This window comes from Lithobates pipiens, unplaced genomic scaffold, assembly GCF_037356315.1.
Source record: "Lithobates pipiens isolate NorthernLeopardFrog02 unplaced genomic scaffold, aLitPip1_a1.2 Scaffold_22, whole genome shotgun sequence".
Classification (NCBI taxonomy): domain Eukaryota; kingdom Metazoa; phylum Chordata; class Amphibia; order Anura; family Ranidae; genus Lithobates; species Lithobates pipiens.
Genome location: NW_027507784.1, coordinates 332,814,291 through 332,832,513, shown reverse-complemented (window position 1 = coordinate 332,832,513; position 18,223 = coordinate 332,814,291). Strand labels below are relative to the sequence as shown.

Here is an 18,223-nt window from a genome sequence, read left to right as displayed (position 1 = left end):
GTACAGAAATAAAGGTGGTACAACCTCAACCATGCATGGGAGGAAAAAAAAAATACTTTTTTTTTTTTTTTTTTAAGTGATCAGATACTTAATAAATCCTGTGTTCTCTATGACAGGCTCTGCTTCCATTGCATCCAGCACCGAAACAGTCCCCTTCCACAGACAAGCAGCCTTCAGCTGTGTGTGAATGACGTCATGTTAAAGAACAGTAGCCCCGCCCAGGGATGTGCCTGGTAGGCGTGGTCATGCCCGCAGAGGGGTCTGTGCTGTTTTCTTTGTGCAGGGATCAGCAGTCCTGGGATGGACACAGACACCTCCTGATCCCCCCTCACAGTGGACACCCCCTTGAAGGATCATCCAGCTGGTGAGTCCTCCATCTTCACCAATGGGCACTGCAGCAATCCTCCATACAGTGCAGGTGTATCCCCTCCTCCCATCACTGACATGCAAAGACTGGAGGGGGCAGTTTAATGCAATCTCTGGATCATTAATTGCTGCATGAAATGAAATCAGTGATTGGATAAAAGGAGGTTAATAAGGTGATACATTGTATTCTTTCTTCTACATGGAATGTTATTAGAGGACACAATGTATCAATTATCCTGACCCTGGGATCAGGAAATATTCTGTTAGGATGACACAATTGTTCTAAGCTCTGTGTTTAGTATTACAGTATATATACATCTGACCTATTATACCACTGCATAGAATTCCCCTGTGACATGAACAGAACTACAAATCTCAGCATGGTAGATGATGGCATAGCAGATAAACTTTTGTGATTTCCTGTACAATAGAAGAAGACATTGCTGTGTGTCCTGTGGGCCTCACATGTGGATGATGGAGGGGATTTCCTATGTCTGTACAGTAGGCACCACCCTTCCCCCCCCCCCCCCCTCTTCTATTCTTAGATGTATTTCCCTTCTGTGAACTTGTCAGTTCTTCAGTCTGCAATCCATGGATCTCTCACCTTCCCTTACCCCCAACCCCCCCCCCCCATTCATCTGTTTGAGGACATCTCTTTATTTAACCTCCTGTCTCCTTTTTAGTTCTCATTCATTCTCTTTTTCTCTCTCACTCTACTTTATCTTTTTCCATCTGTTCCCCTTTCTTCTTCCCCCCTCTGTCAGTCGTCCCCTTTCTTCTTTTTCCCCCTTCCATCATTATTATTATTATTATTATTATTATTATTATTATTATTATTATTATTATTATTATTATTTATAATTTTTTTCCATTTGAGCTCCATTGCTCTGTCCCCCCCCCCCCCCTTCCTTTTCTCGGTTCCCTTGCTCTGTCCCCCCCCCCCTTCCTTTTCTCGGTTCCCGTGCTCTGTCCCCCCCTCCTTCCTTTTCTCGGGTTCCCGTGCTCTGTCCCCCCCTCCTTCCTTTTCTCGGGTTCCCGTGCTCTGTCCCCCCCTCCTTCCTTTTCTCGGGTTCCCGTGCTCTGTCCCCCCCTCCTTCCTTTTCTCGGGTTCCCGTGCTCTGTCCCCCCCTCCTTCCTTTTCTCGGGTTCCCGTGCTCTGTCTCCCCCCCCCCTTCCTTTTCTCGGGTTCCCGTGCTCTGTCTCCCCCCCCCCTTCCTTTTCTCGGGTTCCCGTGCTCTGTCTCCCCCCCCCTTCCTTTTCTCGGGTTCCCGTGCTCTGTCTCCCCCCCCCTTCCTTTTCTCGGGTTCCCGTGCTCTGTCTCCCCCCCCTTCCTTTTCTCGGGTTCCCGTGCTCTGTCTCCCCCCCCCTTCCTTTTCTCGGGTTCTCTTGCTCTGCCCCCCCCCCCAAATATAGATATAAAAAGGGGTGAGTCACAAAATATTGAGGATAATAAAAAGGGGAATAGAGGGTGAGTCAAGGACATTATCTGTAAAGGATATGTAATATAGAGGTGTCAAGAAACATTGTCAGGTTTGGGGGAGTCCTGGGACATTATCAGGGGTATTGTTTATTTTGTCCTTTTTTTGTTTTTATTTGGGGTTTTGTAAGGTTGACTTGTTGGGAGTTTTGGATGGACAAGGTGCTCATGAGTTGTTGAATGCCACCTGGTCCTTGTTAGTCAATACGACTTTATATTAGTATGAGTGTGTTTTTTTTTTTTTTGTAGGGGGTCCCAGTAGTGATAGTACCCTTTTCTATACAGGGGAATCTGCCCAGCTCATCCCAGCAAGCATTGTTGGAGGTTTTCTGATGGACTTGGAGGAAGTGCTTGCTGAATTTCAGATGGAGTATTTCTGTTGGGCTGGAGTCCCATTTGGGTTGGTCTGGGTAGGTGACGAGGCCTCGTACGTCACTGCCATGAAGAAGAACTAATGACAAGATTTTAGGACCATCTCTGACCAGTGGTTTTAAGTGTTACTGATATCTCCTGATAGCATAGAAGCTTCTGCATGCCTTTTTATGGCATCTATGGCTGGAGACTCCCCAATTAGTAATTTCCACCCCAAGTTAGGTGTAGCTGTTGGCTTCATTAACGTTGTGTAATGTAAATGAAGAGCTTTTGATTTGTTTTGTGTTTTCTTTGGAACACCATGGTTTTTATTTTCCTTTTGGTTGATGGCAGAGGCGTAACTAAAATCTTCGGGGACCCGGTGCAAGAAACCATAAAGAGCCCCCCTGACTCCTGATCGGGGCCCTTCCCTCCAAGCCCAGTGGTGGAATACCATGGTCTGATTTCAAGTACGAACTTTGTGACCCTGGTAGTTCTGCCACTGGTGTCAGTAGGTTTTTTTTTTTTCTTTAAATTTACCGTTACTTTTTTTTACTATTATTATTTGTTGTTATTGTTTTCCAATTTTAGGAGCCCTGTTTGGGGGACTTTGATGAGATGTCAGGGGTGTAAACAGACCTCTGATGTTCCACCTTTTTGAGACCAAGAAAGGTTGAGGGCACAGCCCTCAATCCTCATCTCTGCAGCCTCCGCTGCACAGAATGAATGCTCAAGAATATCTCTGTGCAAAGCTTCCCGTTCATTCACAAACTAAAGCACAGTAAAAACAGTTTACTATGCTTCAGTTGTCAATGGACAGAGTCGGTGATTGGTAATGATCACTGACTCTATCCATTCAGACAAGGAAGGGGCCAGTAAATTACATGTTTACTGCCCAATTCCTCACTCTCCATCCTGAAACCCTCTCCCCCACCAAGGGGGTGCCAGGAGAGCACAGGGGCCCAGGGCAAGCAGAAAGAAGCTAAATAGGAGGGGCGCATATTGAGGAACCGACCCTCCATGTTCCTCCTGCAGCCGCTCAATGCTTGGGGAAGTGAGGGAGGGAGGGTCGTTTTCTCAATATACCACCCCTCCTATCCTTGTATAGAGGGGACCCTGAAGGATGGGGCTGGGTCACAATTATGACCCCTGTACTTGTGCCTCTGGTTCAGGGGTCTTGTAGGGCTCAGATTGCTGGTGACAGTAATGGGGGGGGGGGCCATCCTTATACAGTGGGAACTTCACCTCCATGTCATGTAGAGTTCATATCTCTCTCTCAGATATCAGGGGTCTGCTTGGAGTGACCCTTAAAATTTCACAAAAGCCCCCCCCCCCCCCCCCCCCCGTGGTGCTACAAAAAAAAATTGTAATAATAAAAAAACTACTGCTGTGCTGACGCTGTCCTCTGCCCTACTGCAAACTCTACTGCCCAATAGACATGTGCACTACTGAAAAAAAAATTGTGCTCACCTATGTGTGGGACTATGTATTTCAGCACCCGGTGTCAGCAAAGGATAGATTGATTCCTCCACCATATATACTTTACACCAAACTGGCTGGTATTCACCAGTCCCTACTTGCGGAGTGCTGGTGATGTAACTTTTGCCCCAGAAAATTTTTTTTTGCATGTTTTTCTGGCATTGTCCGTTCAACATTTTTTGGACAGAAGTCACTAAACTGATTATGAACGTTACTATTCTCCTAGTTCCCCCGTCCATCCTGGTGTGCTTATTGGGTTTAGTAGAGGGCCTGGCCAACACTGTAGCACATAGAACATTATTGAGAATACATGTAGGCATATGGTAGGTGTGCCTGGGAACACCCTAATCGCCCCGTGTGGTGCAGATTCCCCTTGTTTAGACCCCTGATATTTCAACAAAGCCCCCTAAGGGCCGGTTCACACAGCGGGCGATGCGAGGCGACACGACTCGCCTCGCTCCCGCAAGTCGCCCCCGTTCTGTACAATGGAACCGTTCTGAGAGGAGCGACTCGAGTCGCTCCGACTCAGAAAAAAGGTTCCTGTACTACTTTTGGGCGACCTCGGGGCGACTTGCATTGACTTCTATACAGAAGTCATCTGCAAGTCGCCGCTGAGGTCGCCGCAGGTCGCGGCGAGGCAAGTCGGAGACGCCTCGCCTCGCCTGCTGTGTGAACCGGCCCTAACTGGGCTCCCAAGTTGTGATAAAAAATAATAATAAAACAAATGATAACATATAACTAAGGACACCGTGTGCATTGCTCTACTGAAACTGTCAGAGTGTGTGTGTGTGTGTGTGTGTGTGTGTGTGTGTGTGTGTGTGTGTGTGTGTGTGTGTGTGTATAAATATAATATAATTTATTAATAAAAAAAAATTTTTTTTTGTTCACGATAGTCCTGTGTGACTGCATTTCGGGCTGGGCGTGGCCTTTTTGCTGCACTTTATTTCCTTGTTTTTGTATTTACTTCATTAAATATACAATAAAAGATTAAAGAAAAGTTATAATGTACAGTGTGAACCCCGGGAGAGAGGCGATTGTGGAAAGACAGGCCCTTGCACTACATGGTTTTGGTAAATCTGAAGACAAAAATCAGCAGAAAATCTGATCGTGTGTATGGGGCTTTACTAAACCCAAGTGCAGTCACTATATCTGGTCCCCCACAGAACATGGAAACTCAATTATTTTAGTAAATATAAACTGCTAAATACCTTTTCGCCTCAACAGAATATAGCAGTCTTGTATCAATGTCTGGTTAAAGCTTGTAGGAGGAGTTTTCATTCTCCTCTGACTGTCCTATAAAGGCTACAGGACCCCTGACCCTCTGTCTGGACAGTGCTGATTGGCCCTGTGCTGCTCATATGCACCCTCCCAAATTTGGGCAATGAGCACCAAACTGAGCATGTGCAGCTTGCCCCCCAAGGCTCTATACCAGGCATCTGCAATTAGCGGACCTCCAGCTGTTGCAGAACTACAAGTCCCATGAGGCATAGCGAGACACTGACAGCCACAAGCATGACACCCAGAAGCAGAGGCATGATGGGACTTGTAGTTTTGCAACAGCTGGAGGTCCACTGATTGCAGATCCCTGCTCTATACTATCGGGAGATGGATTGGGGACTGTGGAAGAAGGGGAGGATCAGAGAAGACCGTATCCAACAGCCTTTTTACACAATGTGGAGGATTAACCCCTTAGGTTCCTCAAGCGAGTATAACACGCATGCTTTACTGCGTATACAGACTGACTTTACTGTTGTGGGCTTAGTAATACTTTAAAGTGGTTGTAAACCTTTACAAACCACTTTGACCTACAGGTAAGCCTAGATTAAGGCTTACCTGTAGGTCCAAGAAATATCTCCTAAAGCTATACGGTTTAGGAGATATTTGCCTGAAGACAGGCACCACTGTCTAAGGCGCATGCTCCGTAGACAGCGGCGCGCAGGCGCACTGAGCGCGGCATTTCTAACAACGGAGCTGCCGCGCGTGTCGGCTCCCGTGCGCATGCGCGGGAGTGACGTCATCGCGGCTCCGCCAAATGACAGCGGTGGAGCTGCGAGACCCCACCGAAAAGATGGATGCGCCGGACTACAGGGGACAGCGGTGACTTCGCTGGCTCCTGTGTCAGGTAAGTGACACATAATGGGCTACTATGCGATGCATAGTAATCCATTATGCTTTGCCTTTGCAGGGAATGAAAGAGGAAATAAACCCATCAGGGTTTACTTCCTTTTTAAGGTCCAATTTAAAGGCATTTGCTTGAATAGTAAAACCATTTGCTTTATTTGCAGCCCCACAGCTGGCCAATGGGGTGTCAAGGAATTATCTGCGCTATTCCACTATCTTCTCTTCCTTCCTTTTTTTTTTTTTTTTTTTTTTTTGCTTGCTTTGTGATAAGTGTATATACTGGTATGTAAATATCTTCTGGTTTAGGAAGACAATTATGGACGTTGCAGGATTTTGTAGTGGGTTTCTGTCTATCCCCCTCCCCTCCTCCGGCAGGTGTGGATTGGAGCCCTGCTGTGAATAGAACTCTCTGCAGTGAATGTCAGTCTGCTGCAGTGAGATATGGGGGCTGAGAGATGTCGCTCTGCCTGGGGGGGCTCAGCTGGGTTTCTTGTCAGTCACATTCTTCTGCAAAGGAGATGAATACAAAGTCCTGGAGCCCCATCCATCATTTTCTATACATAGTACTGCAGTCTCACACTCGATTCACACCATGAATCCTCATGAAGGAGACTTGTCACACATAAAGGACACCGGTTCAGCTTTATTGGCGTTACCAAATATATGTTGGCATTGCCAAAGCTATTGAGGAGTATTGGGTTGGAGGTTGTCAGGTGTAAACCTCTGAAATGTAAAATGAACAAAGTATATCCCTTTACAGTGTCTACTTGCCTAGATCCAAAGCACTTAGTGTGGTCCCTACCTGCTCTCACTTCTCTCTGCAAGAGTCACTTCCGACACCACAGAATCCCGGGAGATGACACCCCCCAAACCCCCCTGCCACGACCACCGGCACCACCGAACAAGCACAGAAGGGGAGATGTAACAGCCCCAGCATTGCATGTTTAACTATGAAGGGTGTGTGTTTTCTTTCACTCAGATCTCAAATTACACTCGGCTCCCTGTTCTGCGGGTTGCAGTATGAGACATCAGATCCTCACCCCCTGCCCTTTGAGTTCAGAAATTCTGTGTCATGTGTGCTTTTGGAGGCTGTAGAGGAGAGAAGGTGCAGATAAACGGGTACAACTTATGTAGGAGGATTTGTTTAATCTCCGCATATCACCTGAGGCCGGTCACTTCACTGGGTAAGGGGGATTTTTTTTTCCCTCCATATACTTGAATGAGTTGTGATGTTCTGCACTACAGTAGCTAGTGAACCAGTGTGGTCTTGTGGGTTGCCCGCACCCCTGGCGCCTTGTGGGGTTTCCCTCCCCCGGTCCTTGGCGCCTTGTGGGGTTTCCCTCCCCCGGTCCTTGGCGCCTTGTGGGGTTTCCCTCCCCCGGTCCTTGGCGCCTTGTGGGGTTTCCCTCCCCCGGTCCTTGGCGCCTTGTGTTGTCCCCCCTCCCGGTCCTTGGTGCCTTGTGTTGTCCCCCCTCCCGGTCCTTGGCGCCTTGTGTTGTTCCCCCCCCCCCCTCCCGGTCCTTGGCGCCTTGTGGGGTTTCCCTCCCCCGGTCCTTGGCGCCTTGTGGGGTTTCCCTCCCCCGGTCCTTGGCGCCTTGTGGGGTTTCCCTCCCCCGGTCCTTGGCGCCTTGTGGGGTTTCCCTCCCCCGGTCCTTGGCGCCTTGTGGGGTTTCCCTCCCCCGGTCCTTGGCGCCTTGTGGGGTTTCCCTCCCCCGGTCCTTGGCGCCTTGTGGGGTTTCCCTCCCCCGGTCCTTGGCGCCTTGTGGGGTTTCCCTCCCCCGGTCCTTGGCGCCTTGTGTTGTCCACCCCCTCCCGGTCCTTGGTGCCTTGTATTGTCCCCCCCGTCCTTGGCACCTTGTGTTGTTTGCCCCCCTCCCCTTCCTTGGCGCCCACGCCTTGTCGGTTCACCCTCCCTCCCCCCTTGTGAAATGTCTAGCAAACCAATCCTGTTTGCCCATAACTAACAGAGAAAAAAGCTTTAACAACTATTTATAAAAACCAACTTGTAATTCACTCCAAGTGGTCCTTTCTAAACCTCCCCATTAAATGAATTGAGGATTTTGATAGTTGGCAGATAATTTATTACATAAAAGCATCATCGGACTCCATTTCCGTGTGTGTGAAATCCCCGGTGTGTGCGCTTCTTGCTCCGAAAGCAAGTTTAATTTCCTGTGACTGCTCCAATCCGGCTCTCCTCTTTATATTCCTGGCACGGCCGGGCTGTCTGGTCCCCGTAAAGCAATGTGATGACTCTGGGTTCATGTGAGGTGGATGTGAGCTAATGCCAGGCGGTGTGTATGGTGAGCAGGTATCACCGCGTGTTATCACTCCAAGAGCCGGCGATGGCTGCCCAGCCAATAGCAGCTTAAAGGGAAACTCCAATTTCCTGGGGAAAAACAAAAATTTATCAAATAAAAATGACAATATAGCATATACAATTTGCTGCATAAGCCATATTGTCATTTAATGTTGGGGCCGGTTCACACCATAGAAACGCAGTCCGGATGCGCTCCAGATGCTTTTTTGCATGTGCGTTTTTGATGCGTTCCAGTGCGTTTTTGATGCGTTCCAGTGCATTTTAAAAAAAAAAAAAAAAAAAAAGGGGGGGGGGCCCCCTTTTTTTTTTTTTTTTTTTTTTTTTTTTTTTTTTTACCCTTAACCTCAAATAACATGGGTGTTCCAGTGCAGGAAAAATGCAGCATGTTCTACTTACACTGGTGTGAACGATGCCATTGAAAACCATATAACCCACTTTCTATGCGTTTTTGATGCAGGGGAAAAAAAAACACACTGGACTACACGTGGTGTGAACTGGCCCTTAATAAAAATTGACCATCCTCTTCAGTCTGAATTCACTGTAATGTTCTGTAAAATTCAATGAAATCTGGAGGCATTCTGTACACCCCTGTTTATAGAGAACACCCCCAGCAATGTCATTTCCTGCTCTGTGTGATTGGCTGATTGATTTTTTTCCCAGACATCTGCAATAGCCGTTTTGGTGATCTAACCCCCCCCGGGCTAAATAATGTTAGAGGATGCAGACTCTGCAGCTTTTTGTATTGGAACACTGAGCATGCACCAGGTGATTGTAATGAACTAGAACCTCCCATTCAGAATCGGTGTCTGTACAGGGCGTGGCGAAACTGCTATTTATTCAGAGCAAGAAAAGGTAGAACTTGACTGCAGACCCTCCTACACACGCCGCAATTGCTTTCCTCTCCCTGCTGGCTGCACTAACTGCAGAGCGGACTATAGCTGCCTCCTCCTCGGCTCTGACGTCTCAAGTACACAGGCCTGGAGAAAGAGAGCCAGGGAGAAGGGACACTGTTTTACAGCATCTGCCCGGTCTTGGGGCGGGGGGGGGGTTAGCAATTATACTGCCAGGAGTGATTTTAGGGAGGGGGGGTAGGGGTTGGATGACATGTGCTAGGAGGGTGCTTTGTTTTGGGTTAGAGAGGACTTGTGCTAGAAGGTGGGGGGGAAATTTTCCCATCCTGGCTCCCTCCTCCACCCCCGATCCCATCCCGGCTCCCTCCATTGTGACAAGTCAAGGGGGGCGCTGCACTGATGCACTAGCCTTCTCCATGCAGGGGGGGGGGGGGTGACACCATGTTTTACCGCACCAGGCGACTCCAACCCTAGTGACACCAATGTATGTACAGCACCTTTATTGTGTCATTGCTACTTTTACAAGGTAATTGCTAGATTTGCATAGACATTGGTGCACACAAAGTGGAATAAAATATCTTTTGTGGGTTTTGAGTTTTAAGTACAATTTTTATGCCTGAAGTCCACCTCTATCATATACTGCTTGGTTATCTTTTCTAACTGAACTTTAATTCTGTCTGTCATGGTTTATAGTATTTTCTTCTATTTAGTATAACATTTGGAACAATGTACATTGTTTGTCTGGGATGGTGATATTCCCGTCTGTCACCTGTAAATCTCCTGCAATAGATGTGAAGTGGAGCGTGCGATCTGAACAGATCCGCCATTCATTCCGGTCAGAGGAACCTTAATTTGCTTTCAAAGAATTGACGGGAAGTGGATGAGCTGTGTGAGGAGAGATGGCGGATCGCTATCCGGCCCTATTACAGCAATGAGTTCTCACTGCAGTCTCCTCTTCCCAGGAGGCGTTTAAATTGTCTGCCCACAAAAAAAGATTTGCACCCCCACCCTCTTGTGTGGACTCCGCTCAATACCCCCCCCCCCCTTCGCGTCCAGGACTCCGCTCAATACCCCCCCCCCTTCGTGTCCAGGACTCCGCTCAATACCCCCCCTCCTTCGTGTCCAGGACTCCGCTCAATACCCCCCCCCTTCGTGTCCAGGACTCCGCTCAATACCCCCCCTCCTTCGTGTCCAGGACTCCGCTCAATACCCCCCTCCTTCGTGTCCAGGACTCCGCTCAATACCCCCCTCCTTCGTGTCCAGGACTCCGCTCAATACCCCCCTCCTTCGTGTCCAGGACTCCGCTCAATACCCCCCCTCCTTCGTGTCCAGGACTCCGCTCAATACCCCCCCTCCTTCGTGTCCAGGACTATGCTCAACACCACCCCCCCCTCCTTCGTGTCCAGGACTATGCTCAACACCACCCCCCCCCCCTTCGTGTCCAGGACTATTCTCAACACCCCCCCCCCCTTCGTGTCCAGGACTATTCTCAACACCACCACCCCCCCCCCTTCGTGTCCAGGACTATTCTCAACACCACCACCCCCCCCCCCCCCCCCTTCGTGTCCAGGACTATTCTCAACACCACCACCCCCCCCCCCCCTTCGTGTCCAGGACTATTCTCAACACCACCACCCCCCCCCCCCCCTTCGTGTCCAGGACTATTCTCAACACCACCACCCCACCCCCCTTTGTGTCCAGGACTATTCTCAACACCACCACCCCCCCCCCCCTTTGTGTCCAGGACTATTCTCAACACCACCACCCCCCCCCCCCCTTCGTGTCCAGGACTATTCTCAACACCACCACCCTACCCCCCCCCCTTCGTGTCCAGGACTATTCTCAACACCACCACCCCCCCCTTTGTGTCCAGGACTATTCTCAACACCACCACCCCCCCCCCTTTGTGTCCAGGACTATTCTCAACACCACCACCCCACCCCCCTTTGTGTCCAGGACTATTCTCAACACCACCCCCCCCCCCTTTGTGTCCAGGACTATTCTCAACACCACCACCACCCCCCCCCCCTTCGTGTCCAGGACTATTCTCAACACCACCACCCTACCCCCCCCCCCCCCCCTTTGTGTCCAGGACTATTCTCAACACCATCACCCCCCCCCCCCCCTTTGTGTCCAGGACTATTCTCAACACCATCACCCCCCCCCCCCTTTGTGTCCAGGACTATTCTCAACACCATCACCCCCCCCCCCTTTGTGTCCAGGACTATTCTCAACACCATCACCACCCCCCCCCTTCGTGTCCAGGACTATTCTCAACACCACCACCCCCCCCCTTCGTGTCCAGGACTATTCTCAACACCACCACCCCCCCCCCCCCTCCTTCGTGTCCAGGACTATGCTCAACACCCGCCATCCCCCTTCATGTCCCGGACTATGCTCAATACTTGCGACCCCCTCCTGTCAAGGACTGTGCTCAATACCCTCCTCCCTCCTGCCCAGACTACACTCAACACCCTCAATCATGTTCCCAAATCCCAGTGCACCTTCCAAGGGACTCGCCAGCCTTTTTCCTGGCTCTCTAGCAAGGCCCTCCCCCACGGGTCTCCCCTTGGCACAGCTTCCTCCCCAGAACAGGCACAACAGCTTCAGAACCACTTCAGCACACGTTAGGCCTTGTTGCCTGTTTTGGGGCCTAACAGCAGAACTCCATTTACCAGCACCTCCCTAGGCTTCAGGCCAGGAGAAGAGAACTAACACATGGCCTGTCCCAAATATTTATATCCTCCCCCCAGCATTCACCAGTAACCTCAAACTCCTACTGGATTTGCTGAAGGAAATATAAATATTCTTCACTTCCAACCCTCAAGTTCCCCTACTAGCACCCCCCCCCCCCCCATGCCACAGTGCCCAGGGCAGCCATCCCTCCTGCCACCCCTAAAACGAATTTGACAACTCGAACCACCTTTCCTATAATAAATACAAAATAAATTACATTATCAAAAGTAATATAATAATGCATTGCAGTTACTACTTTTTGATGATTATTTTAAATTTCTTCATTATAGATGACTCCCAGTGTTCCCTTCCCCATCATGGAATAGTAAGTGTTTTGTGGGTCCCGTTAAAGTCTACAACATGCAGGGCGAGGTGATTATCGGCAATGATGGCATCGAGGAGTCCGCTCTGAAAGTGAATAAGAGCGCCCCCCACAGCCCTCTGAGGGACACCCTGCGGAGAGCTGCCGCTGCAGCGGCGGGGGAGACCACTATAGAACGGAAGAAGAAGAAGAAAAAGGAGCCTCGCCCGGAGTCCATCATAGTCTACCGGTCTGACAATGAGAGGATGGTGGAGGACGAGCCAGCCAATCAGGAAGGAGGGGAAAGGAGCCTAGAGGAAGGCTCGAGGTTTCTGGGGACTCCAATGAGCGATGGTGTGTAGCTTTTTGAATTCTAATGTTACCAAATCAATTGGTTTGACAAGTCATGTGCCAGGTTCTACAGCTTAGCCAAGCGTAACGCGTTTCCCCATAGCAAATATACACTATATTGTCAAAAGTATTGGGACACCTGCCTTTACACGCACATGAACTTTAATGACATCCCAGTCTTAGTCCGGAGGGTTCAATATTGAGTTGGCCCGCCCTTTGCAGCCATAACTGCTTCATCACTTCTGGGAAGACTGTCCACAAGGTTTAGGAGTGTGTCTATGGGAATATTTGACCATTCTTCCAGAAGTGCACATTTGTGAGGTCAGGAGCTGCTGTTGGATGAGAAGGCCTGGTTCGCAGTCTCTGCTCTAATTCATACCAAAGGTCTTCTGTTCTGTCAGGTTGATGTCAGGGCTCTGTGCAGTCCAGTCAAGTTCCTCCACCCCAAACTCGCTCATCCATGGTTTTTATGGACCTTTTGGGGGTACACAGGCTAGCAGAGTTTTTCTTGGGGGGGGGGGGGGGGGGGTACACAGGCTAGCAGAGTGTTTTTTGGGGGGTACACAGGCTAGCAGAGAGGGGGTTTGTGGGTACACCGGTGAGCATAGTTCTTTTTTTTTTTTTTTTTTTTTTGGTACAGAGGTGAGCAGAGTTTTTTTTTTTGTTCTGTTTTTTTGAGGGGGGGGGGGGGTGTAGAGGTTAAATTCTGCAGCCTACTAATTTGAATGGGCTGAAATCGCACTGGAACATGGAGAAAGTAGTGCATACACTACTTTTTAAAAACATACCACACTAAGCTGCGGTACCGTGTAATTTGGTGCCTTCAAACACACTGCATTTGCATGCAGATCACAAAGGCGGTACAAATGGAGCGTAGCTTTCCCACACTGCATTCTGGTGTAAAACTGCCCTAGTCCCTGACCCTTTTATTTATTTTATTTTTTTATGTTTGAGCAGCCCATTTATGTGCATGTTGGAAATGCATGCAATTTTGCATGTGTTCCGTAGTATTGTTACAGGTACTTATATAGCACATAAGTATATATTGTACATTTTTACATCAGTCCCTGTCCTCAAGGAGCTTGCAATCTAAGGTCCCCAACTCACATTCATACATACTAGTAGTAATGTGAACTAGGCCTTAACTGGTGTGCCTTGAGACTGGCAAATAATTTCAAGGGCGCCCTGACTGAAGAAAGGTTGAGAAACACTGCCCTAAAGTTCCACGGTACCCTGGTTTAGAATGGTTGGTTTAGAATTTTGATCAATGCAAATTGTCACATATTGCCAGAAAACAAAAAAAAAAAACTATAAAGCATTTTCCTAACCGTGTTCTCCTCTCCAATAGGTGGGTGGAGTTGTCATCCTGATAGCCGCTATGTGACCTTGACGGGAACCATCACCCGCGGGAAGAAAAAAGGTCAGATGGTGGACATCCATGTAACTTTAACTCAAAAGGAACTGCAAGAACTTGCAAGATCCAAGGAGCCGTTACAAGATGAGCCAGCGGAGGGGAAAAAGACGTGTTCAGTTGGATTGGACAGAGGTCCACACGTCCTTCTCTGGAGTATCCTCTGCTTGCCCGTCATATTTATTCTCTCCTTCGTCCTTTCCTTTTATTATGGGACCATAACTTGGTATAATATCTTCTTGGTATATAACGAAGAAAGGACTTTCTGGCACAAGATTACTATTTGCCCTTTCTTAATGATTTTTTACCCCATAATCATCGTGGTGATCTCCATGTCTCTAGCCATCTATACGACGGTGGCCCAACTATCCTGGTCGTTTGGGGACTGGTGGTGTTCTGTGCGGGATATGGAGAAGGGTTTTTGTGGCTGGCTTTGTAGCAAACTCGGCCTTGAAGATTGTTCCCCGTACAGTATTGTAGAACTCCTAGATTCTGACAATATTTCTGGAAGTCTCTCTGTAAAAGGTTCCACCCAAGGAGTAGAGACTTCTGCTGTCTGATTCAGCTATCTTCATGTTCATATATATTTTATTTTTTTCCCTTAGTTGTTATGGAATACCGATGTGGAAAAGCTGTCTGTGCCATATATGGAATTGCGCTGATGATTAGTGGATATGATTACGAGCTTTTTGGTGAATTTGCCACTGGTTTCTGCATGTTTGGATTCCATGTTCGCTTGGTCCATGTGATCGAAATCATTAACTGCATGGATGTTCTTTTTTAAAATGCACACCCACACACAAGCCAAGTCGTCTTCTTACAAAAAAGAAAATGGCAACCTAGTCCTCCATACCCATGTTCATTACTCAACCACCACTCAGTACTTGTAGTTTTCAATGTTTGCCTTGACTGGGGTTGCAAAAACCAATCCAGGTCACCAACCCTTTGTATAGGGAACTACCTCTTCTGGATCACACAGCAATGGCAATATTTTTATTTTATATGAAAATGTCAACTACTAAGTTTTTAGTGTAGTATCCCATTGCAAAAAAAAATCAGAAGTCGGCCAATGGTCTCTGATGGACAATATCGATGTACATGGATGGTCCGTATCAATGAACGTTGATCTATGAGTTGTAAGAGGAGCATTTCTGAAGCAGGGTTCCATGGAACGTTGGTGTTCCTCCAGAGTCTCCTAAATGTTTCTTGAGACGAGTGCAGTGACAGATTTATCTCTTGCCTGCATTGACCACCAAAGTTAAAGGGGTCACTGCAATTTTCTTCATGTTATTTGTTTTCCTTCATGATTGGCACTTAAGATAATATTGTGGGGGTTAAGTATATCCCATTCTTTACTTTTAAAGCCCAACTCCGCATAGGAGAAACAGTCTTACCTGATTCTCCGCTTCCTTGTCAGATGGAGCTCCACCAGAATCTGGCAGTGGTCTGTCCTTTGTCATACTCTCATCCAGAGCCGAGCTATAGATCCTGATGATGGTCTTGATGATGTCAGGACCCTAGATTGGTGGATTGTTGGGTTGCAGATGCTGCAAGGATCAGTCTAGCTGTGGGGAGGTGCAGAGGATTGGGTAACAGTGGTGGAACTACCAGGGTCGCAAAGGGGATACAGATGCTGCGAGGATCAGTCTAGTGGTGGGGAGGAGCAGAGGATAGGTTAACGGTGGAGGAACTACCAGGGTCACAAAGGGAATGCAGATGCTGTGAGGAACAGTGTAGCTGCAGAAAGGAGCAGAAGATTAGATAACGGTGGTGGAACTACTAGGGTCGCAAAGGGGGTGTAGATGCTGCAAGGACCAGTCTAGCTGTGAAGAGAAGCAGAGGATTGGGTAACAGTGGTGGAACTACCAGGGTTTCAAAGGGAATGCAGATGCCACGGGGACTAGTCTAGCTGCAGAGAGGAGAAAAAGATTGGGTAACAGTGACGGAACTACCAGGGTTGCAAAGGGGATGCAGATGCTGTGAGGATCAGTCTAGCTGTGAGGAGGTGCAGAGGATTGGGTAACAGTGGTGGAACTACCAGGGTCACAGAGGGGGTGCAGATGCTGCAAGGAGATGCAGAAGACTGGTTACCAGTAGCGTAACTACCAGGGTCGCAAAGGGGATACAGATGCTGCGAGGATCAGTCTAGGGGCGGGGAGGAGCAGAGGATAGGTTAACGGTGGAGGAACTACCAGGGTCACAGAGGGGCTGCAGATGCTGTGAGGACCAGTCCAGCTGCTGGGAGGCACTGAGGATTGGGTAACGGTGTCTAAACAACCAGGGTTGCTAAGGTCACACTTGCAACTGGACCGTAGCGTTGCGCTACCTTGCGGGGAAGGGGGGCAAGATGGCAGGAGGGCGGCTTGCTGCAGAACGTGTGAAAGGGTCCCACTGTGGGATCATATTAAAGGGCCAAGCGCTGGGAGTACAGGGCCCTGGGCCCAAAGGGAAGGGCCCCCTGTCGGGGGGGACGCTTCATGGTTTCTTGTACTGGGGCCCTGAAGGTTCTGTTGCACCTCTGTTGGGTAAGTAAATCCTTTTTTTTTGTTCCCCCTGGTCATTAACGAGCAATTAATCTTTGCAGCATGGACACAGCCCCACTTGCAAGGGCTATTTATTTGATTTGCCTGGATTTGGCCTGGAGATCTGTGCAATTGTCTAATATTCATTTATTTTACCAGCGATGGAAACATTTGCTGTGCAGCTGGTTCTGCGGTCTAACTACGTTTTTTTTGTACAGAACATGTAAAGTAGACTTTATGTACATTATATGCAGCTGAGGCTTTTCTGCCCTCCTTTAGCTAGATGTTTTCTCTGTGTTTTTATATTTTTGTTCTTGATGATTTTTTTTTTTTTTTTTTTTTTTATTCCTATGAAATAAATATTATCGTCATTTTCCTCCCACGTAGAGAAAATTTATCAAAATTTTTATAAATTTTGGTTTTGGCTTAAAGAAGTGGAAGCCCCCCTTATGTTATGTGTTCCTCTGTACAAAGCCGTGGCGGGTTGGTCACCTTAGGCAAATGAAAGAACAGGATTTTAAAGCGGTACTAATTTTGAAAGCAAACATTTTATTATATTGCAGCTTGCCAATTATTTTTATCTTACGGTCTTCTATTTTCAACTGGAGATCTGGTCACCAAGTCTGTTTTTTCAAAAGGTCAAGCTTTCTGTATAAGTATAAAGCAATGTGACTTAAAATGCAACTTTTGGAGTCTGACTTTGATGCGACTTTTTACACTCTGTGACATTGAAGTTCTATAAAAATCAGACCAAAGTAGTGCAGGAACCTTTTTTTTTTTTTTTTTTTTTAAAGTCGGACAGACTTGGCATTAGACCACTCTCATGAGGAAACACTGAATTCCACGTATCCGGAGTCTCACAAATCTGATCCTAAGGCTGCATTCACACCTGAGCGTTTTGTAGCTTGAAGCCTGAAGCTACAAAATGCTAGAGGGGAAAAAATCCATTATTCTCAATGGAGATGGTTCACATGTCCTCCAGTCCATGTCACCTGAAGCTCAAACAAGTTCCAGACCCTTTTTTGTCGGTCGAATCGGGTGGATTTGGGCGTTTTTTCTTTTTACATTGGTGACCTTTTGCCCTGCACAAAATCGTGGTATAATCGCGGTAAATTTGCGCGATTTTTCTGCCTGAAAACGCTACGCTCAGGTGTGAATGCAGCCTAAGTCGCAACAGTGTGATCCGAGCCGGTAACTTCTATCTGACTTGTGCCCAAAGACTGTAATGGAAGTCATCCTCAAGTCGTATCCTTAACCATATTAGTTACATAGTAGGCAAGTTTGAAAAAAGACACAAGTCCATCAAGTCCGACCTATGTGTGTGATTATATGTCAGTATTACATTGTATATCCCTGTATGTTGTGGTCGTTCAGGTGCTCATCTAATAGTTTTTTGAAATGATCGATGCTCCCCCCGCTGAAACCACCACCTGTGGAAGGGAATTCCACATCCTTGCCGCTCTTACAGTAAAGAACCCTCTACGTAGTTTAAGGTTAAATCACTTCTCTTCTAATTTTAATGAATGGCCGCATCTTTTTAAATTCCCTTTTAGTGGAAAAGTTTTATCCCTATTGTGGGGTCACCAGTACGGTATTTGTAAATTGAAATCATATCCTCTCGTAAGCGTCTCTTCTCCAGAGAGAATAAGTTCAGGGCTCACAACCTTTCCTCATAACTAATATCCTCCAGACCCTTTATTAGCTTTGTTGCCCTTCTCTGGACTCTCTCCAGTTCCAGCACATCCTTCCTCAGGATTGGTGCCCAGAGTCTTGCAGAGCGGTGGAATTATCGTTTTATCTCTGCCGTTAATCGCCTTTTTAATGCATGAAATATTAAGTTTGCTTTTGTTAGCAGGCTCAGCAATGGCATGCAATGCCAAGCTGCTATCTACTAGGACCTCCAGGTCCTTTTTCCATCCTAGATTCCCCCAGAGGATCTC

The 18,223-nt window shown here is 47.8% G+C and overlaps 1 protein-coding gene across 1 annotated transcript; it reads left to right on the top strand.

Annotated features, from left to right (window-relative positions):
- Window positions 1–237: 237 nt before the first annotated feature.
- On the top strand, window positions 238–16,621 carry TMEM169 (transmembrane protein 169). Its single transcript, XM_077449651.1, has 3 exons — window positions 238–364; window positions 11,989–12,353; window positions 13,699–16,621. Exons 2-3 carry the CDS (start codon window positions 12,059–12,061, stop codon window positions 14,319–14,321), a joined length of 918 nt encoding a protein of 305 aa, XP_077305777.1. The 5' UTR covers window positions 238–364; window positions 11,989–12,058; the 3' UTR covers window positions 14,322–16,621.
- The last annotated feature ends 1,602 nt before the right edge of the window (window positions 16,622–18,223 follow it).